The following is a 26,581-nucleotide window of genomic DNA, read 5'->3' on the forward strand; positions in this document are numbered from 1 at the left end:
CGTAAATCAATCTGAAATAAAAACTAAGCAGTGCTAAAGTTTCAGTGTAAGGCATTAGAAACTTTAAAAATTCCACATGCATTTATTGTGTGTTTGTAATTTTTTATTGCATAATCTGTGTAGAATGTTGGCTTCAGATTCATATGTACAGGAATTTAAATTCGGTGTCTTCCACTTAATACTGCTACATCCTTGTAAAAGGTGCAGGTTCTGTGGGCTTTTGTTTTCACAACTATAAGATGAAAATAATGGCAATTTAATCGGATGATTAGAGGAATTAAAATGACAAATTGTATGTCAAACACCTAGCATAGTGCCTGGCACATAACAGGTACTCAGTAATTACTAAGTTTTATTAGTATTTAGAGAATACATATATGAAGTATGAGTGACGTTCTGTGACTGATAGTTTAGTGTGTTAGAATTGTTATTCCCTTCAGTAGTGACCTCAGGAGGTTGTTCATTTATTCCCATGATATTGTGATTGGAGTGTTTTTTGAACTCAGCTTTTGAAATTTCTTCCATATTTATGGCCCATTCTTTTGAAATCCCCAATTCGAGGGCAGATTTTATTTTTTTATAGTAATCAAAATGGCTGCAAGTTAAGTTTGAAATCAGTTTTAGGGAAAACATTGGAATAAGACTAAATAGCAAGACCTCATTTCTTTCTTTCTTTCTTTTTTTTTTTTTTTTTTGGTTGAGACGAAGTCTTACTCTGTTGCCCAGGCTTGAGTGCAGTGATGCGATCTCGGCTTGTTGTTGCAACCTCTGGCTCCCAGGCTGAGATAATTCTTCCACCTCAGCCTCCAGAGTAGTTGGGATTACAAGCCTGCGCCACCATGCATGGCTACATTTTGTGTTTTTAGTAGAGAATGGGTTTCTCCATGTTGTCCAGGCTGGTCTCCAACTTCTGAGGTCAAGTGATCCACCAGCCTCGTCCTCCGAAAGTGCTGGGATTACAGGCATAGCCACCACACCCGGCTCGACTTTACATTGGATTCTAAAGATGATATTAGATGAATATTAAACATAATTTAGCATTACCATGATACTGTTAGATATTGTATGTAATCTCCTATGATGTATGTGGTATGTAATCTCCTATGATGACTATTTTGAAAAAGGACTACTGTCTCTTTGGTATATAAGTTTATTAAAAACTATTACTTTAGAAGAAGGAAAGGATAAGGAGAAAACCTTCAGTGCTTATTTTGTCTACTTACGTAATTGTATTATTAACTTACATAGTCAATAGTTTACTCCTCTGTTTTCTGAATAAAATGCATTTTTTAAACTTGTCTCTTCAGCGATCACCAGAATATACCAATTGTCGGTATCTATGCAAACTTTGCTTAATTCACATTGAAAATATCCAGGGAGCTCATAAACATATAAAGGAGAAACGACATAAGAAAAATATTTTGGTAAGTTCTTTTTTAAAAATACTTTTATTTATTTTTCAAGTTGTAAAACCATATCAAATATTTTTTATTTGTGAAACTAAAAGTGAAATATTTGTCCAATCTTAGTAACTGAAATGAAAGCGTTGGAAGCTATTATTGCCTTCCTTATCTGAGTTAATCAGGAAGGAAGGAACCTTGTTGAGACCAGTTTGCTCATCCTGTAGAATGTTGATTCCTAAGTTTAGAGCCGTTAGGTACAATCAGTCCATCCAACTGATGTTTATTGAGTTCTTGTGTGCTAGTTCTAGGCAGTGTCGAATAAGACAGTTGTGGTTCCTGCCCTCAGATTTTCTAAGAATTGATGAGGGCATGCGTTGAATAAAGATTTAAATATAATGAGTTTTGGTAGAGGGGGAAGAGTGTGCTAAGGAGGTGTACGAGGATATTTTACTTCATCTAGAACAGGGGAGGTTTCTCTGAGAAAGTAATGTTTGAATTGAACTTTGAAGTAGTAGTTTAAATGGCAAAAAGGTGAGTGGCCTAGAAGGGTAAGTGGGAGAGCACTTTACACAAAAAGCAGCATGAATTGAAAGCCTTTAGGCAGGAAAAGGCATGGCGTGTGAGTAACTGAAAGTCTAGTATGATTGGAACAAAGAGCTGGGGAAAAATGATGTGATATGAAGCTGGAAAACTGCAGACCATTAAGAAATTTATAAGCTTTGGGAATTTGTAATTTTTCAGTTTTTCCATTAAAATATCCTGTAGACGTGGATATGAATAGAGTTCTTTTAAAAATATATTAGTAAATTAGCTATTTAATTTTTTCTTTTTAAAGCTACAACAACAATAATAATGCTGTGTAACCTCTTACTTATCTCTAAGTCTTAGCTCATATATCTTCTTTAAGAAATTTTCTACCTGACCCTCTCAGCAAGTCTGGGTTGGATACTCCTTCTCTGTGCCCCCATAACAACTTTTACATATCTTGATGAGAAAATCTAACACATTGTATTCTGGCAGTCTACCTTCTCTTCCCTTCTAGACTTCAATATACAGTATTCTAGAAGGCATATTTAGTTATTTTTGTTTCTGAGTTGCTTAGGATAGTGTCTGACAACAGTAGGTGCTCAACATAGTTTTCTTGAAAAAATGAGTGAACTGAAACAAATAGAACAGGGACAAGGGAGTAGTTTAGGTGATAGTAATTAGGAATTTTCCAAAAATGTCGGAAGATGCCTATCATTAGTTCCAGGAAGTTTGGACTTGCAAGCAAGAAAACTTTTTTTTGTTTTGTTTTGGAGACAGTGTCTCACTCTGTCTTCCAGGCTGGAGTGCAGTGGCACGATCTTGGCTCACTGTAACCTCTGCCTCCCAGGTTTAGTGATTATCCTGCCTCAGCCTCCCAGGTAGCTGGGATTACAGGCACACCATGCCTGGCTGATTTTCATATTTTTGATAGAGATGGGGTTTCACCAGGGCAAGCAAGAAACTTAGAAAGAAAATCATACCTAGGCTGAGTGCAGTGGCTAAAGGTCTGTAATCCCAGCACTTTGGGAGGCTGAGGCAGGTGAATTGCTTGAGCCTAGGAGTTCAAGACCAGCCTGGGCAATGTGGCGAAACCCTGTTTCTACTAAAAATACATAAAAATTAGCTGGCCATGGTGGCATGTGCCTGTAATCCCAGCTTCTTGGGAGGCTGAGGTATGAGAATTGTTTGAACCCACGAGGTAGAGACTCCAGTGAGCCAAGATCACACCACTTCACTTTAGTCTGGGCGAGGGAGGGAGACTCTATCTCAGAAAAAAAAAAAAAGAAAAAGAAAACTATACCTATACACATTACAGATTGAGTATACCTTATCCTAAATGCTTGGGACCAAAGTATTTTGGATTTTTTCAGATTTTGGAATATTTGCATTATACTTTAATGAGCATTTCCTTTGAGCATCGTGTTGGTGTTCAAAAGTTTCAGATTTTGGAGCATTTCACATTTTGGATTTTCAGATTAGGGATGCTCAGTCCGTATAGGGAAACTTTAGAACATTACAGAAACAAACAAAAAGAAAGCAAACCACGTAGCCACGTAGGACTTATACTTTTGATGAAGTTAGAGTAACAGTGGATTTACTTTTCCCTTGAAATGACCAAAAAAATATAAAAAATACAGAAATATGAAGCAGTGGTTTTCAAGAGGCAAAGGACAGTCAATGAATGAAAAACAAATGGCCTGAGCCCAATGTTGGCTCCAGCTTGAGAGTTTCTAAATTGCACTATAGGGAAGGGAACCCAGTGGACTCTCACAGTTGAAGAGAGGGAACTTAGAGTCCACTAAGTCCAGGATAGCTAGAATTCACAGGACAGTGTAACTAAAATGAGAAAACTCCACAAAAAGAAATCCAGAGAACTGTAGATGGTCCTCTTAAAAGTATTCAGCACAATGCTGGTTGGTGCATGCATGTGAAATAGCTTCCTGAACCCAGGGAAAGAACTGTCAGAGGAAATTAGAACAGTGCTTGGTGCTCACACGGGACTTTTTCCTGTCCAGACTGGAAAGCCTCATACTTCATGAAGCACTCAGTAGAGTACTCAGAAAAATCTTGTTTCAGTAGTATAGATATTTAGTACTAAACTAAATGTGGTCTGGTCCTATATAAAATATTTTAAAGGCAAGATTCAAAATGATAAATGGTTTCCAAGTATTTAATGTCATTACAGAACAAAGCTTAAGGATATTATAGAAATACAAAAATACTCATCACTGAAAAAAATTCACATAATGTGACATTTAGTCAAAGATTATCAGGCATGCAAGGAGACAGGAAAATACAAATCATGATGAAGAGAAAAGTCAGCTATAATAACTGACCTTGAACTGACCAGCCTTTGTTAGGATTAGCAGAGAAGGACAGTAAGACAGTTAATACAACTGTATTCTTGATGTTCCAGAGATGAAGTAGAGACATGGAAGATATGAAAAAGATATGAACAGGACTTTTAGAAACGAAAACTACAACATCTAAGATTAAAACTACATTGGGTAGGAATAATAGTACATCAAACATTGCAAAAGAAAAGGTTAGTGAACTCTTGAAGATATAGCAATGGAAACCACCAGAGTGAAACACAGAAAAAAATTAAACAAAAAGGAAAAAGAAAAAAGTCATTGAGCTCTGGGCTAATTGATCAATATACATGTACCTGTTCTATACAAATTCTTCCAGAACATTGAAGAGGAGGAATACTTCCCAGTTCAGTCTGTGCGTATGAGGTCCACATAACTCTGATACTCAAACCACAGAAATACATTACAATAAAGGAAAACGTTATTCTTAACTTGTTGACTCCGATGGGAGAAAAAAAGAAAGAAGGCCGGGCGCGGTGGCTCAAGCCTGTAATCCCAGCACTTTGGGGCGCCGAGACGGGCGGATCACGAGGTCAGGAGATTGAGACCATCCTGGCTAACACGGTGAAACCCCGTCTCTACTAAAAAATACAAAAAACTAGCCGGGCGAGGTGGCGGGCGCCTGTAGTCCCAGCTACTCGGGAGGCTGAGGCAGGAGAATGGCGTAAACCCGGGAGGCGGAGCTTGCAGTGAGCTGAGATCCGGCCACTGCAGTCCAGCCCGGGCGACAGAGCGAGACTCCATCTCAAAAAAAAAAAAAAAAAAACAACTTTAGACCAAAGCTCCTCATGAACGTAGATGCAAAAATTCTAAATATAATTTTAGCCAGTTGAATCCAACAGCATATTAAAGGAATGAATATGTCATGATCAAGTGGGGCTTTATTCCAGGAGTGCATTGTTAATTTTACATTAAAAAAGTCGCTCATTGGTCAGGCACAGTGGCTCACGCCTGTAATCCCAGTCGTTTGGGAGGCTATGGAGGGCAGATCACCTGAGGTTAGGAGTTCGAGACCAGCCTGGCCAACGTGGTGAAACCCCATCTCTACTAAAAATAACAAAAATTAGCCAGGCATGGTGGCTCATGCCTGAAATCCCAGCTACTTGGGAGGCTGAACCCAGGAGGTTGAGGTTGCAGTAAGCTCAGATTGTGCCACTGCACCCCAGCCTGGGCAACAGAGCAAGACTTCATCTCAAAAAACAACAAAAACAACAACAATAAAACCCGCTCATTGTAATTTACCATGTTAGCAAACAGAGAAAACTATGTGATTATCTTAGTAGATGCTGAAAAAGCGTTTTCAAAAATGTTTTGATAAAAATTCTAAGCATGGCCGGGTGCGGTGGACCATGCCTGTAACCCCACCTTTTTGGGAGGCTGAAGCAGGCAGATCACCTGAGGTTGGGAGTTCGAGACCAACCTGGCCAATGCGGTGAAATCCCCCTCCACTAAAAATACAAAAATTAGCCGAGCGTGGTGACGCACACCTGTAATTCCAGCTACTCGAGAGGCTGAGGCAGGAGAATCGCTTGAATCCTGGAGGTGGAGGTTGCAGTGAGCTGAGATGGTGCCACTGCACTCCAGCCTGGGTGGCAGAGTGATACTCTGTCTCAAAAAAAAAAAAAAAAAAAAAAAGTCTGAGCAAACTAGGAGTAGAAGATGACTTCTATAACATGATAAAGACATCTACAAAGCTGGGTGTGGAGACCCAGCTCCTTTGATTGTTTGAACCTAGGAGTTTGAGACCAGCCTGGGCAATATAATGAGACCCTGTTAAAAAAAAAAAAATTCTATAAAAAACTAACAGTTATCATCATACTTAAGTATTAAAGACTGAATGCTGTTCCCCCAAGATTAGGAAAAAAGACAGGTATGAAAGTAGTGTAGCTGCCTTGGAAAAGAGTATGGTGGTTCTTCAGCAAATTAAAAATAGAACTACAGTATGATCCAGTAATTTCACTTCTGGGTATATACTTAAAAGAATTGAAAACAGGGTTTCAAAGAGATATTTATACACCCAGGTTCATGGCAACATTACTCACAATAGCTAGTATGTGGAAGCAATTCAGATATCCAATGATGGATGAATAGATAGGCAAAATGTGCGGTATTCATACAATGGAATGTTAGCCTTAAAAAGGATGGAAATTCTGTAATATGCTACAACATGGATGAACCTTGAGAAATGCTAAGTGAAATAAGCCAGTTAGAAAATGAAAAATAGTGTATGATTCCATTTATATGAGTTTTTTTAGAGTAGTCAGAGACAGAATAGTGCTTGCCATAGGCTTGGAGGAGGGGGAAATAGGGAGTTATTGCTTGACAGAGAGTTTTGGTTTTGCATTTGTGTTCTGTGTTAGAGCATTTGGATTTTATTTTGAGCATTATGGAGTTTAATAACATGTTGTTTTCGAGATAGAGTCTTGCTCTATCGCCCAGACTGAAGTGCAGTGGCGGGATCTCGGCTCACTGCAAACTCTGCCTCCTGGATTCAAGCAATTCTTCTGCCTCAGCCTCCCGAGTAGCTGGGATTATGAGTGCGCACCAGCATGCCTGGCTAATTTTTGTATTTTTAGTAGAAACAGGGTTTCACCATGTTGGCCAGGCTAGTCTCGAACTCCTGACCTCATGATCCGCCCACCTCGGCCTCCCAGAGGGCTGGGATTACAGGCTTGAAACTCTGCGCCTGGCCATAACATGTATTTTTGCAAGGTCACTCACCCTGGCCTCTTAGTGAAAGAAGCCTGAGAAGGGTCTGTTTGGGGAGACCAGTTAGCCTTTCATAATAATCTAGTAAGCTATGATGAACACTGACCTGAAGTAGTAGTTAGTGAGAATGGAGTTGAGTTTGAAGAGAGATTCAGGATGTAGAATTGTGGGAATAGAGGCCCACGATGTCTTGAATGATCATAAGGTATCTGATTTGAGATGTTGTCATAGATTGTGATGCCATTTACTTAGAAATAAAAAATGTTTCATAACATTCTGAGTTTGAGACATTTATGGAACATTTCAAGTAGAGATGTCCCACAGTCATTTGAATATAAGGATCTGGAACTTATGTTAGCAGTTGGAGATTCAGGTTTGGTAAACTTCAGCAGTTGAAATCATAGATGTGGATGAGGTCACCAAATGAATAAGGACAGAATGTCAAGGAATACAAACATTTAATGGACTAGTAGAGGAAGAGCAGTGAATAGATTGGTGAATGAGTGGAATAATAGGAAAAATAGAGAAAGGTGTTAGAGAAACTAAAAGAAAGGAAAGTTTCAAGATGGTAGTCGAAAATGTGATAATATGGATAAAAATAATCTAAAAGCTTAAAGATGTCTGATTTGGTGCCTGTAGTCTAAGCTACTCAGGTTACTGAGGTAGGAGGATTGCTTGAGCCCAGGAGTTGGGGTACATACTGGGCAACGTAGCAAAATCCTGTCAATTAAAAAATAAATAAAAATTTAAAATGTCAGATTTGGCAACTAAGGAGGTTTTGATAATCCTGGGAAGAACAGTTTCTGTTTTAGAACTAAAAAAGACATAGTTTTGAGTGAGGAGGTATAAGGAAGTAAAAGGAGAATAGACTCAACTTTCAGGAAACTTAATTGTGCAGAAAAGAAAGGAAGATTGGTAGTAGCTAGAGTGGCACACAATTTTTTTTTTTTTCTTTTAATTTGGCAGAGTAAAATTCTCATCACAGTTTTAATTTTTTAATTTAAATAATCATTTAATCTTTCTCTCTCTTGAGTGTAAGCTCCATGAGGGCAGGGATTATATGCATTATTTTTTCCCATCTTAGTACAGTACCTGGCATATAGTTGTTCCATAAATACTTGTTGATTAATGATTTAAATGGAGTGGAAAGAGCATACACTTTGGAGTTAGAACTAGATTTAATTCTCAGTTCCACCTTGTAGTTGTAGGGTGATATTTAACATCTATAAGTCTCAGTATTCTTATCTATAAAATGGTTTTGGTAGTATCTATCTGGGGAGTGATATTGTAAGAATTAAGTGACATAACATCTGTAAAGCACTTGGCACGGTGCCAGGTCCATAGTAGGTACTCAGTAAATGGTAGTTGTTGCTGTTAGTGTAGAGGTAAAGAGTGCTTACTTAATGTGCTGGGTGGCTTGGTGACTCACACCTATAATCCTGGTACTTTGGGAGGCCAAGGTAGGTGGATCTCCTGAGCTCAGGAGTTCGAGACCAGCCTGGGCAACATAGTGAAACCCCATCTCTACCAAAAATATAAAAAATTAGCTGAGCGTGGTGGCATGTGCCTGTGGTCCCAGATACTTGAGAAGCTGAGGTGGAGGAGCTCTTGTATCCGGGAGGTGGAGATTGCAGTGAGCAGAGATTTACTCAATTGCACACCAACCTGGGTGACAGAGTGAGACCTCGTCTCAAAAAAAAAAAAACAACTTAATGAAAACACCAACTAGTAGATTGTGTAATGTTTAAAATAAGGAGAAGGAGATTATTAGTGAGTCGGTAAAGAAGGATGGAATTCAGAGCATAGGTGATAGTATTAGTCATGATTTCAATGGAGCATTTCATTATGTTGGAAAAGAAAGGTATTAAGAAGGGTTTGCTGAATATTTGACTTTTAAGCTATACCTTGAAGGATGATTACTTTTACCAGGTGGATACACATAGGGGACAAAATGATTAAAGGCATGGAGGCCCAATAGCACATAGAGTATTTGGAGACTGGTGACTATTTACATGTGGATGTCTGTTGGAGAGGTTGGAGGAAGACCTGGAAATGCAAATTGAGACCAAAATGCTTTATATTCCATGTTAAGAAGATGTTGCATTGTCTTACTGGCGCATTTAACTTTTTTTTCTTTTTTTGAAAGTTTTTGTTGTAGTAAAATATATATAAGATAAAATTTACCATTTTAACCATTTTTAAGTGTACAGTTTAGTGACATTAAGTACATTTATATTGTTTTGCAGTCATCTCCACTGTCTACCTTCATTCAGAACTTTTTCATCATTCTATACTGAAACTCTGTATCCATTAAACAATAATTCCCCATTCCCCTCTCCCTGCAGCCCCTGGTAACCACCATTCTATTGTCTGTTTCTATGTGCTTGTCTATCATAGGTGCCCCACTTAAATGGAATCATACATTATTTATCCTTTAGTGTTTATTTCACTTAGCATGTCTTCAAGTCAACCGTGTTGTAGCATCTATCAGAATTTCTTTCGTTTTTGAGGTTGAATAATATTCCATCATATCTGTATGCCATGTTTTGTGAATCATTTCATCCGTGGATGGACATTTGGGTTATTTCCACCATTTGGCTGTTGTGAATAATGTTGCTGTGAACATCGATGTACAAATACCTATTTGAGTCCCTTTTTTCATTTATTTTTTGTATATACCCAGAATTGGAATTGCTGGATCAAATGGTAAATCCATGTTGAATTTTTTGGGATTGCCATGCTGTTTTCCACAGTGGCTACATCATTGTACATATTTACCAGCAATGCACAAGGGTTCCAATTTCTCCACATTCACACCAACTCTTGTTTTCTGCCCCCGCCCCAATAACAATCCTGATGGATATGAAGTGGTATTTCATTGTGTTTTTGATTTGCATTTCTCTAATGATTAGTGATATTTAGCATCTTTTCATGTGCTTATTTGGCATTTGTGTATCTTTGGAGAAATGTCTATTCAAATCCTTTGTTCACTTTTGAATTGGGTTGTTTTCTTATTGTTGAGTTTAAGGGATTATTTATATGTTCTGGATATTAATCCCTTATCAGATACGTGATTGCAAATATGTTCTTTTGTGGGTTGTCTTTTTACTCTGTCAGTAGTATCTTTTGATGAACAGAAGTTCTAAATTTCATCCAGTCTAATTTATCTGTTTTTACTTTGTTGCCTGTGTCTTTTGTGTCATGTTCAAGAAATCATTGCCAAATCCAATGTCATGAAACTTTTCCCTTCTATTTTTTTCTAGGAGTTTTGTGATTTTATGTTTCTTAGTTATGGCTTTATAGCTGTAAGTTTAGGTTTTAGCTTCTTTCTTTTCTTTTTCTGTTTTTGAAATGAGGTCTCTCTTTGTTGCCCAGGCTGGAGTACATTCATGGCTCACTGTAGCTTCTACTTCCTGCGCTCAGGTGATCCTCCTGCCTCAGCCTTCCAAGTAGCTGGGACCACAAGCGTGTGCCACCATGCCTGGCTAATTTTTTATTTATTTTTATTTTTTTGAGGCAGAGTTTCACTCTTGTTGCCCAGGCTGGAGTACAATGGCACAATCTCGGCTCACTGCAACCTCTGCCTCCTGAGTTCAAGCAGTTCTCCTGCCTCTGTCTCCCAGGTAGCTGGGAATACAGGCATCTGTCACCATGCCCAGCTAATTTTTTGTGTTTAGTAGAGATGGTGTTTCACCGTGTTGGTTGGGCTGGTCTTGAATTCCTGACCTCAGGTGATCCACCCGCCTCAGCCTCCCAAAGTGCTGGGATTACAGGCATGAGCCACCGTGCCTGGCCTAATTGTTTATTTTTTGTAGAGGTGAAGTCTCAAGTATGTCACCCAGGCTAATCTCAAATTCCTTGGCTTCAGCAATCCTCCTGCTTTGGCCTCCCAGAGTATTACAGCTGTGAACCACTATACCTGGCCTAGTTTTAGTTTCTGACATTTAGGTCTTTGATGCATTTTGAGTTAATTTTTGTATATGATCTAAGGTCAGAATCCAGCTTCATTCTTTTACATGTGGATATTCAGTTTTCCCAGCAACATTTGTTGAAAAAACTGTTGTTTCCCCATTGAGTGCTCTTGGCACCCTTGTCAAAAATCATTAGACCATACATGCCAGGGTTTATTTCTGGGCTCTCTGTTCTTTTGTATTTTTTCTTTTTTTTTTTTTTTTTTGAAACAGAGTCTAGCTTTGTTGCCCAGGCTGGAGTGTAATGGCATGATCTCGGCTCACTGCAACCTCCACCTCCCTGATTTAAGCAATTCTCCAGCCTCCCGAGTAACTGGGATTGCATACAGGCATGCACCACCACACCCGGCTGCCATATATATATATATTTTTTTTAGTGGAGACAGGGTTTCATCATGTTGGCCAGGCTGGTCTTGAACTCCTGACCTCAAGTGATCCGCCCACCTCTGCCTCCCAAAGTGCTTATAGGCATGAGCCACTATGCCTGGCCTGGGCTCTCTGTTTGATTCCATTGGTCTATATATCTGTCTTTATTTTTATTTTTTATTTTTTTGAGACTGGGTCTTGTTTGTCGCTCAAGCTGGAGTGCAGTGGGTGCAATCTCAGCTCACTGCAACCTCTGGGGCTCAAGCTATCTTCACTTCAGCCTCCTGAGTAGGTGGGACTGCAGGCAGGCACCACCATGCCAGGCTAATTTTTGTATTTTTTATAGAAACGGGATTTCACCATGTTGCCTAGGCTGGTCTCTAACTATTGGGCTCAAGCGATACTCCCACCTCAGCCTCCCAGAGTGCTAGGATTACTGGCGTGAGCTATCATGCCCAGCCATATCTGTCTTTATGCTTGTACACATACTGTTTTGTTTTGTTTTGTGTTTTGAGACAGTCTTGCTCTGTTGCCCAGGCTGGAGTGCAGTGGCACGATCTCGGCTCACTGTAACCTCTACCTCCCGGGTTCAAGCAGTTCTGTCTCAGCCTCCCGAGTAGCTGGAATTACCATTGTGTGCCACCATGCCTGGCTAATTTTTGTATTTTTAGTAGAGACAGGGTTTCTCCATGTTGACGGCGTCTGGTCTCGAACTCCTGACCTCAAGCAATCCGCCTGCCTTGGCTTCCCAAAGTGCTGGAATTACAGGTGTGGGCCAGCTCGTCTGACTATGTTGTTTTGATTACTATAGCTTTGTAGTACGTTTTGCAGTCAGTAAGTATGAATCCTCCAGCTTTTTTCTTTGTCAGGATCGTTTTGGCTATTTGGGGTCCTTTGAGAGTTCATGTAAGTTTAGGATTGATCTTTATATTTCTGTGAAAAATGTCATATATGTATATATAAATATATGTGTATGTATATGTGTGTGTGTGTGTGTGTGTGTATATTATTATTTTTTTTTTTTTTTTGAGACAGAGTCTTGCTCTGTCACCCAGGCTAGAGCGCAGTGGTGTGATCTTTACTCACTGCAACCTCCACCTCCCAGGTTGAAATGATTCTCCTGCCTCAGCCTCCCAAGTGGCTGGGATTGCAAGTGCCTGGTACTATGCCCGCCTAATTTTTATATTTCTATTAGAGATGCGGTGACACCATGTTGGCCAGGCTTGTCCCCATCTCCTGATCTTAAGTGATACGCCTGCCTTGGCCTCCCAACATGCTGGGATTACACATGTGAGCCACTGCGTCTGGCCTTTTAATCATTTTTTCATTAAGTCTGTTGCTATTAGTTCTTTGGATGGATCCTAAGAAAATAGTACTGAAACTTAGATGCTTCTCTAAGACTTAGATTGTAATTAAGAATTGCAGAAATGGTCACAGAGACTTAGAAAAATGAATTTGACTTACCCCTAAAGCTGTACCTGAGGTAAGCTTTACTTAGGTTACGTCTGAATATGGTAACAGTTAGTGAAAATAGGAATGGACCAAAGTCTTTTAGTATATTTGGTTGGGTGGGAAAAACAACTAGCTTTGGCTATTATATCTGATGGAAGTGTCATGTTTCAAAAGATAAGAGATGGTTTCTTGACTGAAAAATGTTAATAGAAAATGCCTGTGTTATAATACTAAATAAAAGAGAACGATTGTGGCTCAGTTGTGTTAAAGAATGAAAGAGATAGTAGGATATGAAATTGTGGGTTATTTTCTTCTTTGTGTTTTCCTGTGTTTTATGTAGCTTTTGTAATTAACATTTTTTAATCAGAAAATACATTAATTTATAAAAGTCATTGCATATATATAGCAAAGTGTCTTTTTAGCTCCTAGATTTAAATTGGCTTTCAAACTTTTAGCAGAATAGAGATTTTTTGAACATTTTGCATAGCATTGGATGAAATCACAAAGAGAAATCACTGGTAAATAGTAGGCAGGAAGTTTTCCTGTGACCATTTAACTTGATACCATATATGCTGATTAGATAGGATTCAGGACTTTTCTGCTACATCTAAGACAGTCTGCCTTGGTGCAACAAAATCATCAAGTAAGTATTGTACTTAAGGTACTTTGGCTTTAATGTAGCATTTCAGAATTTACGCAGACAGTACAGTGGAACAAATTTTTAAAAACTTAGTAGCATCCCTTCCCCACACAGTACCTCTTATTCTTAAAACCCTGCTTCCCAAAGGCAGAGGTCTCTCTTTTGTTCACTTCCATATTGTAGGTATCTGGTAGATGGAAGGTGAATATTTGTTGAGTTAGTTTATTTCTGTCTTTCCCTGCTAAATATAAGAACATTAAAATAGAAACTTTTTTTTTTGTTTTTATTGTTGTGAATCATTACATTAATAGGAAAAACAAGAAGAAAGTGAGCTTCGTTCTCTGCCACCTCCTTCCCCTGCCCACTTGGCTGCTTTAAGTGTTGCAGTCATTGAATTAGCAAAAGAACATGGAATAACAGATGATGACCTCAAAGTCCGTCAGGAAATTGTGGAGGAAATGTCAAAGGTTATAACGACATTTTTACCAGGTAGAAATACATTTCATGTTTGATTTTGAAAACCACAAAACTCTTCCCCTTGCTCCTCTTGAACTAGGGTACATTTCTTAATGTTTTTCTTCTCTTTTCTTCTTAAAAGTAGATAAATTTTATTGTTTTATGAATTTTTGAGGGAAATATTTCACACAAGGAAATTGAGAATTATGGCACAGCACACTTTTGTGCTAAGAAAAAAAGATTTTAAAAATGCCAGATGTGGAATTATCTCTTAGTGGTCAAATATTTTAGTTTTTCAGTATCACTGATTTCTGAGTGGACTATTTTGTTATACTATTTTCAGTATAAACATTTCATCCAGTCACTGAACTAAATTTCTGTTGCCTGATGGTGGGGAAAAATCAATTTACTTTTAATAGAGCCTTTAGAAAACGCTTATTGTTTGGTACAAGGGAGTGTCAGATTTATTTTAGATATTTATATATGGACTATTTGCTTAGCCCATATCTTTTTTGCATCAGTATAGGGTTAAAGTAAATGTATCTGACATAAGACTTATTGCTTCCCACCAAAGGGATTTTGGAAAGTTGATAAATTATACTTTCATATAGATCCATTTTGAGATTTATAAGAAAGAATATAAAATTGAAATTTAAAAATGGAAATTTTAAAGTATTTACATTATAATATGGCTTTGTACCTAAAATACATTGAATCCTTATTTAAGTTACATGTAAAAATTATTTCCTATGATAAGAAAAGGAATGAAGTTTTTATGGGTTTAGTGACTTGAATGACATTCAGACATTTTATGAACTTGAACTTGAAACTTAGGCCAGGCCACCGCACCTGGCCTAAATACTCTTAAATAGCAAAAAACACTTTAAACATTTGACAAGCTTGTTACATAAAATAGTATTTTTATTCTAAACCGTTTGACTAAGCTGCCAGTTATCTATATCCCTTAAAGTTTTTATCTCAACAGTTTTCTTTTTCACAGTCATCTGGTCAACTCATTTCTTTTTTGTTTTGATGGTAAATTCCAGAACCTTTCCTTGCTTTAAGAAACGATTAATTGTAAGAGTGTTTCTGGAACAAAATATTGTATTTATTGAAAAGTAGACTTTCATAATATGTAACTGAGGATCAAGTTCAACTTTCTAAGAAACTAAATCTACCTGATCTGTCCCAATCATATTATTTTCAAATTGGCATCTGATGCGATCCTTTTAACATTTGCCTTATTATGATTTTTGATTTTTGGAATAACATGTTTCATAGTCTGGGAAAGCTGTAAGTAGTGTATTATTGCTTTTTTTATTTTTATTTTTTTCTATAAACTCTTGAGAACCACAGTGTTTTGGATTTTAGGTTTACAGAATTAATCGACTTGACTTCACTTCATATTTTATAGAAGCATTGGCATTGAATGTTTATGATTCTTTCCCTGAAGTGCTCTTACATAAATATTTAAGAATAAGTAAATGTAGTTTGTGATAGTAGCCATAGCTAAGTTGGTACATTGGTTACTGTTATATATTGAATGCTAAACATATTCTCAGTCGTTTTTAAATGAACTATTACTGCAATTTTATTTAAACACTAAGCTTCTATGAGTAGTTTCTCTCTCCCTTCTCTGTTCGTGTACTCCATAAGAACCATTTTTGTTATTTTATAGATCAGTTAGAAAGGGTGTCCTTCTTATATAATTGTCTTACTAGAAATGGAAGACATAGAACTGAAGTGTGTGAAATTTTCCTATCGCTGTTTTTTTACATCTGTCATATTTGCATGCTATTTCATGCACTGATGTTTTTCCTTTATTCCAGAATGTTCACTTAGGTTGTATGGCTCATCTCTGACTAAATTTGCTCTGAAAAGTAGTGATGTTAATATAGATATAAAATTTCCTCCCAAGGTAAGTAATTAGAAAAGAGTCTTTTCTGTGTGGTTCTTAACTAGTACTTAGCAGTTTTTATGGATTATCTTTGTAGAGAAAGGATAGGGGAATATAAAACTCTGGTTTGTATAGTGTTACCATCATGACTAAACAGTCCTTTTGGAAATTACTGTTACATTTCAGACAAAGGCAGGATAAAAGAAATAAGGGACAAGGGCAAAAGGAAGCAGAAGAGGAAAGCTGGAAAAAGGAAAAATGTTTATATTTGAACATGTTGAATAGTTAATACTTCTGGTAAGCAGTATAGAAGGTGGGAAGAGTTTTGAAATCAGATACCTAGATTCACATCTTGGCTGTGATAAGCAAGTTGCTTGAACTTTTTGAGCTTCAGTTTTCTCATTTCCAAACAGGAATAATGATTTTTATATTAAATGAGATAATATTAATATATGTCAGGTGTTTTAGTATAATATCTGGTACATATGGGTACCTTTAATAAATAACACCTAGAATCATTAAAACAATATTGGTGTTGTTCTAATATTGTTATCAGTATTAGAACAATATTGTTTAGCGCTGCTGACATTATTGACATATCAATCTTTTAAAATAAGTCAATATTTTATGTTTCAAATTGAATAATATGTTTATGTTCAGGGAAGTTTGATTTGGGTGAAAATTTGGTGTTTTTAGGCTGATACATTTACTTTATAATTCATGTATGGTTATTAAATGTTTTTGTTGTTTGTTTTTTGAGACAGAGTCTCACTCTGTTCCCCAGGCTGGAGTGCAGTGGTGCAATCTCGGCTCACTGCATCCTCCACCTCCTGGGTTTAAGCGATTCTCCTGTCTCAGTCTCCTGAGTAGCTGGGATTACAGGCGTGTGCCACCATGCCTGGCTAATTTTTGTATTTTTAGTAGAGACGGGATTTCATCACGTTGGTCAGACCAGTCTTGAACTCCTGACCTCAGATGATCCACCCGCCTCGGCCTCCCAAAGTGCTGGGATTACAGGTGTGAGCCACCGCACCTGGCCTAAATACTCTTAAATAGCAAAAAAACACTTTAAACATTTGACAAGCTTGTTACATAAAATAGTATTTTTATTCTAAACCGTTTGACTAAGCTGCCAGTTATCTATATCCCTTAAAGTTTTTATCTCAACAATTTTCTTTTTCACAGTCATCTGGTCAACTCATTTCTTTTTTGTTTTGATGGTAAATTCCAGAACCTTTCCTTGCTTTAAGAAACGATTAATTGTAAGAGTGTTTCTGGAATAAAAGTGCTACATCATTTATTGTATTCTACTACTTTGAACAAGATTTGTTGACATAAAAGTAAAACATGGCCAGGCAAGGTGGCTCATGCCCATAATTCCTGTGCTTTGGGAGGCAAAAGTAGGAGAAATCCTTGTTGCCAGGAGTTCAAGACCAGCCTGGGCAATATAGCAAGACCATGTCCCTTAAAAAAAAAAAATACTAGCTGGATGTGGTGGCATACACTTGTAGTCCTAGCTACTCAGGATCCTGAGGCAGGAGGAGTCCTTGAGCCCAGAAGTTCAGGCTGTAGTGAGCTATAGTCATGCTGCAGCCTGGGCAATACAGGGAAACCTCATCTCAAAAAACAAAACAAAACAAAAAACCACTGTTCTGTTTTCATTATTTAAAACACAGAGCATGATTATATTTAAATGTTTTTCTTTAATGAAATTGAGTTCTCTTTAATGTTCTGCTGTCAACTTTGAAATTAGTATATTGATTTATTTTGAAACTTTTTTAGATGAATCATCCAGATCTTCTGATAAAAGTACTTGGGATTTTAAAGAAAAATGGTGAGTTTCTTTTCCTCTTTTTTTAAATTTGTCTTTCTAAAGTTACATGTGTTATTTATATATGGCTAACCAAGTTAAAACTAAACTGCTGGCATAGTTGAGTCATTGTATTACAAATGGAGATACACACACACACACACACTTGTTTATAGGTATACTAGAAAATATAATTTAACTGTAACTTAGGTAAAAAAAAAAAAAAAAAAAGCCATATTAAAATTGATACGTAGGCTGGGCACAGAGTTGGCTCACACCTGTAATGCCAGCATTTTGGGAGGCCGAGGTGGGTGGATCACCTGAGGTCAGGATTTCGAGACCAGCCTGACCAACATGGTGAAACCCTGTCTCTACTAAAAACACAAAATTAGCCAGTCATGGTGGCATGTGCCTATAGTCCCAGCTCCTCAGGAGACTGAGGCAGGAGAATTGCTTGAACCTGGGATGCAGAGGTTGCAGTGAGCTGAGATTGTGCCACTACACTCCAGCCTGGGCGAAAAAAGTGAAACTCTGTCTGGAAAAAAACAAACAAACAAAAAAACCTTCATATGTAAAAAGTGCTGCCTTTTGGGTAATTAAAACATATTTGCTTTGAATATTATGGGCATTTCTTACATAAAAGAAGACAGAAAACCTATAATCATTATGAGATCATTACTGAAAGAAGATTAGGGAGAGAGTTGGAATAAAAATGTATGCATGCATTGAGTAAATATGTTTTTTGCCACCTAAAGCATCTGTATTAATTCAATCATTTGTATTGCATCAATTGAATCATACCTAGTTGAGTTTTTCATGTGTGCTTTGTCTGTCTGAATTGCCTTTGTAAACACATCATTCATATAGGTAAAAAATTTTTTAAAATTACAAGATTCTCAAACCAGGCTCTAGGTCATGTATTATAATCTACAAGCTTTTCTTGGTTTTTACTTACTGTTTTTCTTGTTATAAAGTAAATGCTTAAGATTAACCTTAGAATCTGGAGCTAGACTTTCTGGGCTCAGATTTTAGTTCTGCCTCTTATTGTTTGTGTGTCCTTTGACAAATTATTTGTGTTAATACTTTAGCTTTCCCATCTGTAAAATGGCAGTATTATATTGTATCTTTTTGATGAGAAAGTTGTTGTAAGAATGAGATAGGCTAGGCCGGGCGCGGTGGCTCAAGCCTGTAATCCCAGCACTTTGGGAGGCCGAGACGGGCGGATCACGAGGTCAGGAGATCCAGACCATCCTGGCTAACACGGTGAAACCCGGTCTCTACTAAAAATACAAAAAACTAGCCGGGCGAGGTGGCGGGCGCCTGTGGTCCCAGCTACTCGGGAGGCTGAGGCAGGAGAATGGCGTAAACCCGGGAGGCGGAGCTTGCAGTGAGCTGAGATCCGGCCACTGCACTCCAGACCGGGCGACAGAGCGAGACTCCGTCTCAAAAAAAAAAAAAAAAAAAAGAATGAGATAGGCTAAACTATAGTTTAGAAAAGCACGAGATATACAATAACTTCTTATTACATTTTTGCTGTTGTGATTGTTATTATTACCCTAAATTATATGAATCAAAAGTATCTGGCAAAAGTACTTGCAATTTGGGTTAGAAGAGAGAGCTTTTTTTTAAGCCATACTCTCTCACTGACTTTAATGTGAATTCTAAATTTCTTTTTTCTTTCTGTCCACACAATCAGCTCTTATTTATCAGTTTCTTGTTGGCCATTGTCTTAGGAAAGTAGTTTTCTAGGGATGAGTTTGTACAGTTTATCCTATAAAGGTATTTTAATACAGTTTTCTTTCTTAAATGCTTGTTTCTAATTGCTCAAAAACTTTAAATTTAGTTTACTACAGATAAGAGGTAGACATAGCATTTACCTCTTTAGACTTCCTAGGTATATCATCCTAGCACAAATATTTAATATATGCCTTTTCCATCCAAAATATATAAGTAGATCATCTTAAGTCATACAATGTAGGCTTATAAAACTCAGTCTGATTGTAAAATTGATTATTTCTTCCTTTATGTTCTTATTGTGTCTTCTACAGGTCACCTACAGGATTTATTTGTTTATATATTTGTGTTCTAAACCCCTTATTGACCTTTTTTTTTTTTTGCCTTACTCATTGTCATATTCATACGCATAATGAAATTTCTGACATATAGGTCTTTAGCACGTGTTTTTTGACTAAATTAATCATTACAACAAGTACTATTGAGAACTTTTCTTTGAATTACAAGCGGTGGTAATCTTTCTGTTTTTTTTTGTTGTTGTTATTTTTGTTTTGTTTATTTTGAGACAGAGTCTCACTCTGTCGCCCAGGCTGGAATGCAGTGGTGCGATCTCAGCTCACTGCAACCTCTGCCTCCCAGGTTCAAGTAATTCTCTGCCTCAGTACCCCAAGTAGCTGGGATTACAGGCACGTGCCACCACACCCAGCTAATTTTTGTATTTTTAGTAGAGACCAGGTTTCACTGACTTGGCCAGGCTGGTCTTGAACTCCTGATCTCGTGATCTACCCATCTCGGCCTCCCAAAGTGCTGGGATTACAGGTGTGAGCCACCATGCCTGGCCAATCTATCTGTCTTTATTTAGATTAGACATTTATGGCATGGGGCTTACCCTTGGAGGTACAGAGAAAGATTGCAGGGTAGAAATGTGCTGCATCCAGTTAGTCCTTCCTTAGTAACTTTGATTAGGCAAACTCTTTATATGCTAACGGGAAATGTGGCCAGCAGAGTTAGGTTGCAATTATATTGGTGATTTAAAAGAACTAAACTGTCAAAGCATGATAGGTCCTCCTTTCTTGGCTCTTGTGGAACTAGCTCTCAGGAGTAAGGGATGTCCTCTCTTTGCTATATCTATTAAGGTTTAACAACTTTGACTAGATTATCTACTTACTTGGAAATATTAAAACTTTTAGGGATGTTAAGACCTTTCTTAAGGTGATTATAATTTTCGGACAGTATTTGGGACTGTACCTGTGGTTTGTGATATACAGCGAATGACACCAAGAGAGGTAAGAGATTCTGTTGGGTTGGTGCTCATAATGAGAAGAGTGGATTATCCCACAGAAGCAATGAGAATGATTTTCAGAAGGAAACTGCTACTTAATGTTTACCGTAGAGTACATATTTAGAGATGTTGACATTACCTTACTTTTTTTTTCCTTATTAGTATTATATGTAGATGTGGAATCTGATTTTCACGCTAAAGTTCCTGTTGTGGTGTGCAGAGATCGAAAAAGGTTGGTAACAACGAAGAGAAAATGTTTAAAAAAAGAAACCCCAACAACCAAATTTGTAGTGAATGATGTCTAAGAAAGAAAGTTTTTGCTTTAGATTTCTCCTTGGATGAATATGACTAGGCTAGTTTCTATTCATTAAAAATAGCAAGCTTACCAAATGCATGTGAACAAGAAATATGTAGAACACCAGACAGTTGAAAATAAAATACTCTAGGCAAAACTGTAATTTTTTTTTGTTTTCAAGTCATTCACTCATCCAAGAGTATTGCATTTACTTGTATGCAGGTACTACTTTGCTCTAGGGATACACACATAAATAAGAGCCTCTCTAGAGGAATTCAAGACTAGCCTGGGCAGCATAGTGAGACCTTGTCTCCACAAAAAATAAAAAAATCAGCCGGGCGTGGTGGGTATGTGTGCCCAGCTACTCGGGAGGCTGAGGTGGGAGGATGGCCTGAGCCTGGGAGGTTGAGGCTGCAGTGAGCTGTGATTGTGCCACTGTACTCCAGCCTGGGTGACAGAGCGAGACCCTGTCTCAAAAAAAAAGGAAAAAAAAAAACCTGTCTTCTTAAGGATCTCACAATCTATTAGAATTTAAGTTTTTAGTTCACTTAAATTGAGTTGGTTTAAATTGAATAAACTCAAGATCAGTTCTAAATTGAAGACTGATCTTGCCTTTCTAGTTAGATGTCTATAAGTCTAAAAGAGCAAAGTACCTTTGAAAGCAAAAACTAAATCCTATTTGAAAGTAGTATGAGAGATGTGGAAACAATACAGAAATGGTATTCTTTTATTGATTATTAACTTGTATTATATTTTAAGATCAAAGTATTTTTTTATTCAAAGCTAGATGAATCTATGGTGATCTAGTTCAGATTTCTTACTTTCTAAAGTAGAAAAATGAGACTTGGAGTGGTTTATCAGTTTGTCCAGATTCACATCATTTAGGGAAAAACTATAATTGGAAAATGGAGGCAAAGTGACTTTTAGTGTTTTTTCTGCCACATTGTGTTAAATTGCCTGTGTGTTACACCTGAGATTTATTCTCCCTGCTTTCAAAATGTCTTCATTACACTTCTGTCACCCCATTTAAGGTAGCTGCTATTTTCACTTATACAGAAGCTTAACTTGTGCGTTAATCTGCAAATCCTGTCTAATCTTTACTCTGAAAATAACATATTAGTACAGTTGTGAAAGCTTGGATAGGAAAAATTAGAGTCAAGAAGTATCGCCAGTCAGTTAAGTATTCATTTTTTGCTATTATCATGTACAAAGCAAGAGGAATGAACTAGGAAATAACCTTGCACTATTTGACAATGAAGAGATCAGTGCCCTGTCTCTCATGTATATCATTTTTGGTAATTCATAATGCTGCTTTTGAAATTAATTTCTCATTAACTTAAATACTAAGTTTGGTTGAAATTTATTTCTGAAGTACAAATGAATGTTAAAAACATCTTTCTTTAATTCATATGGAACTCTAGTAATGGAATGACATGTAGTTTTCAGTTAGCTCTAAATTTATAAAAACATTTGTTTTTATTAGGGCTTTTAAGGTACTATATTACAATATGATAACTAGAAAGAATAGCCACAGGATTTGAAGTATTCTGCTTTTAAGGGTATTAATACAATGAAATTTGTTTCTTTCTCATTCACAGTGGTTTACTTTGTAGAGTGAGTGCAGGAAATGATATGGCATGTCTCACTACTGATTTACTTACTGCTCTTGGCAAAATAGAACCTGTCTTTATTCCCTTGGTGTTAGCCTTTCGCTACTGGGCTAAGGTAAGTGAAAGAAAGGAGAACCACTTATTTATATTTTTAGAAGGAAATGTGTTTAATCTTCAAAATTAGGCCTTTTCTTGTAGCATGTAACATCAATCATAGCATGTGGGACAAAGTAGTTTCCTGTGCTTGACAGAAAGTGGTGTGGCAGGTTGTAATTTATGGACATAAAAAATAAATTTTTATAGACACATACACTTATTGATATATTTTAGAATTTTTAATTGTCGTGCTTTATTCTCCTTTTATGTACTATAGAAGTGTTCTCTTTCATATCAGCATATGAGGCTCAAGTTTTCACTCTTACCGTAAGTTAAACTTGTAAGGTTTTAAGATCTATATATGTTAAGATTCTTTTGTTGGCGTATTTTTTCCCCAGTCTCTAAGAATGCTGTTCTCTTTCCTCTAAATCATTGATAACATGTACCAATTTCTGATTGGGCAACTGCTGAGCATTTGTTATTTAAGTTTCCTAAATTAGAATTAATTTGTATATCTAAAGGCTATGGTTGACCTGTGTTTATTTCTTTGGTGTGGGGATAGGGAGGAGTGTTTAATTATCAGTATCAGTCCAAATGACTAGAGAGAGAGATTTTTGCTTTTTGTTTGTGTATTCCTGCCCTATCTATAGAGTATTCATCACTTATTAGACTGGTGATAAGTAAATTCTCAGTCGTATACAAAGAAAACCGATTAAGGGGATGGTGTTAGAGTGGTAACTTCATAGCAAAAATAGAGAAGTCTCTGGAATTTTTTGTCTGGACTCTGTTTAGAGAATTGCCCCCATGCTTGGGGCAGCACCAGCTGGCTGAGTGTGGAACAGTCAGAAAGCCTAAGGTTGGGGCTTCTTTATACAAAGCAAGGCCTTTGTATTTGCTGTTTCCTTCCTCTAGAATGTTCTTACCTTAGGTATTTAGAATGCTTCACTCTTACTTTTTTCAAGTTTATGCTTACATTAATTACCACCTGCCATACATAAATTTGTTGCAGTCTGTTCTGTGAAACTGTAAACTCTTTGGCGGGGGGGGGGGAGTTAATGTTTTTTATATTCACGGCTGATCCCCACTTCCACTTATCTTACTGTGTCAGCACATAGGAGGCACTCAGTAAATGTTTGTTGAATAAATGACCTAGCTTCTTCAGAAAGGAGTTTGTTTGTTTGTTTGTTTGAAATAGAGATGGGGTCTCATGATGTTGCCCATGATGGCCTCGAACTTCTGGGCTCAAGTGGTCCTCCCACCTTGCCCTTCCAGGTGCTGGAATTACGGGTGTGAGGCTCTGTGCCTGGCCAGAAAGATTTTTAACCCATGGAAGTGAGTGGAGGCAGTAAAATAGGTTGAGGGAGGGTGACTACTTCCTCTCACTTATCTTACACTCTATGCCTAGCATACTATAGGAAATCAGTGCTATGAAATGGAGTAAACCAATTCCAGATCTAGTTTTTTTTTTTTTTTTTTTTTTGCTAAGTTTTTTTGTTTTTGAGATGGGGTCTCTGTTACCTAGTGCTAAAGTGAGCAATCACAGCTCACGGTAGCCTCAACCTCCCAGGCTCAAATGATCCTCCCGCCACAGGCTTCCTGAGTAGCTGGGACCACAGGTGTGTACCACCATGCCTGGCTAATTTTTTTTTTTTTTTTTTTGTAGAGGTGGGGTCTCATTTTGTTGCCTAGGCTGGTCTTCAACTCCAGGGCTCAAACGATCCTCCCACCCTGGCCTCCCAAAGTGCTGGGATTACAGGTGTGAGCCACAGCATCCAAGGCTTTTTCTAAGTCTTCCAGCAAGGTACTTCACCTATCTGAGCTTCAATTTTTTTCACATGGAGAGAATATTTTGGTAATGCTATTAGATAATTCATGAGAATATACTTCAGGTTCTAAAATTCTGCAGAAATATAAAGGACGACGGAATACACTTCTTTGTTGGTACTTTTAAATTATGCCCTAATTTTTTTTGCGGTCATAAAGTCATGTCAGTTTTCTTTCAGACATTGTTCTATTCAGTAAAATAAGTAGTCTGTATTAGAAGATTATAAATGATACTCAAATACGTTCTTTTTATTTTGGGAAAAAATGTGGCCTATAAATTTGTTTCCTAAAGTGACTCTTGGAAAAGGTTGCTCATGGTGTTTTAGTACTTCATCCATATAGATTCTAAATATGCCAGTCGATGGACACTGAAACATATATTACAAAACTGGTTATAGAGTGGTTCCTTTCTATTTGCAACAGAATAACATGTCTCATTTTTGTCATTTATGTTAGTTGCAAAGAAAGATTTTTCATGGTATTCATTTTCTTAAGAAACTTAGAAATAATTCCTAGTATATTTTTCTTCTAAAGATTTTTTAAATAGCTTTGTTTTTCTTGAAGTTTTAAGCCATATTGTGCATTATCTAGTTAAGCACGCATTTTCCCATGATTTGGGGGTTCAGAACAATTCTAGTATATAATTTATTCTTTTAACTGTGATACGAGATTGCAGTTGATTATTCTCTGGCTGTCTCTTAAGTAGTTATAGTCTTTGCATTTTGGTAATAGGAAATAGTTTTCTAAATAAAGCTTCTTAACTCTAGGCAGCAGAACTCTTTAGCCTTATCATCAGTACATTATTAGTCAAGTTACCTGACTTAGAGCCACTTTTTGTGGTTAATATAAGAATTGCATTTTAGCACTATTTGACATCTGAAAGAGATATCTGGGTTTTAAGAGCTGTCTCTTAAACTGCCTTAATCTTGTTCATCTGTGAGATGTCTGGTACTGTTAGCAGAATGTATTGACAGTTCTTTATCGTTGCAAAGGAATTTTTGGTTAAGTTGAGTTATTCATTAGGCAGTTTACCCTTGTCTTAATATTTTGGATAAGTGAGAGTTTATTCTAGTGGAATGTTTCAAACTCTTTTTGACAAGTGTTTTTAGTTGTCTTTTATTTTGAGTTGTAATCTTGAATGTACCAAGACATTATACTACAGTATAATTACTCTATATTATTATTATCCTAAATCTTCATTGTCTACAGAAGAAAACAATGATTTAAAAATGAATCCAACCAATCCAGTATAGACCAATCGTATATAGATGCTACAATCTAGTGAAATGTAAGCAGATGAATTACATCCATGTATCAAAGGTTAATATGCCATGATCATGCATGATTTACTTCAAGATAAGAATGGTTTAATATCAGGAAGTCTATTCACATAATTTATTATATTAACACATAAAGGAGAAAAAAAATCCTAGATGCCGAAAGGGCGTGTTCCCCCTAACAGAAACTTTTAAGTCAACTAGAAATGAAAGTTTATGATGAAAACCCTTTATTAAAAACACACACAAAAAACAAAGCCAAAACAATAAGAAACATCATTTAAGCCGTATATGTTAGGATGAAGAATATTGCAGAGAAGTTCACCATTAATGTTGTACATTGTTTTGGGATTTTTAGGAAATGCAGTAAGAAAATGAAATAATTGAATGTAAATATTGGAAAAATGATAAAATTATCTCTTTGTGCTAATGATATGATTGTATGCCTAGAAAACCCTAGTAAAAAACTATGAGGATTAATTAATAAGAGAATTTAGTAAGACGACTGAGTATAAGACAAATATACAAAAGTCAATGGCCATTCTCTGCCATAAAAATAACCTGTTAGAATGGAAATGGGGAAAAATACATACTTTCATGACAGCAACATCAATTATAAAACACTAAGGAAGAGATTTAATAAGAAAGATATAAGAAGAAATTATATTATTGAAAGTTGAAAGCAAAATATGAACAAATCCATCCATTCAGCAAACATTCATTAAATGCCTTCTGTGTGTCAGACCCTGTTCTAGAAGCTGGGAACACCTAACAGGACATACAGAGTCCTGCTTTCATGGTGCTCATATACTTCTGGAAGAGTCAGACAGTAAAGAAATATATAAATGATAATATCTGC

At 36.9% G+C, this 26,581-nt stretch overlaps 1 protein-coding gene across 10 annotated transcripts in view; it reads left to right on the plus strand.

Annotated features, from left to right (window-relative positions):
• TUT4 (terminal uridylyl transferase 4) overlaps positions 1–26,581 on the plus strand; it is a 132,552-nt gene that overhangs the window by 42,961 nt on the left and 63,010 nt on the right. For all 10 annotated transcript variants that reach the window (XM_033226358.1, XM_033226354.1, XM_033226360.1 and 7 more), the window contains exons 4-9: positions 1,308–1,424; positions 13,753–13,930; positions 15,727–15,815; positions 17,577–17,628; positions 20,783–20,852; positions 22,514–22,640. In XM_033226358.1, the coding sequence (XP_033082249.1) occupies positions 1,308–1,424; positions 13,753–13,930; positions 15,727–15,815; positions 17,577–17,628; positions 20,783–20,852; positions 22,514–22,640 (633 nt within the window). The remainder of the gene's footprint in view (positions 1–1,307; positions 1,425–13,752; positions 13,931–15,726; positions 15,816–17,576; positions 17,629–20,782; positions 20,853–22,513; positions 22,641–26,581) is intronic.

Source organism: Trachypithecus francoisi, unplaced genomic scaffold (genome assembly GCF_009764315.1).
Source record: "Trachypithecus francoisi isolate TF-2019V2 unplaced genomic scaffold, Tfra_2.0 Lachesis_group12, whole genome shotgun sequence".
NCBI classification, from domain to species: Eukaryota; Metazoa; Chordata; class Mammalia; order Primates; family Cercopithecidae; genus Trachypithecus; species Trachypithecus francoisi.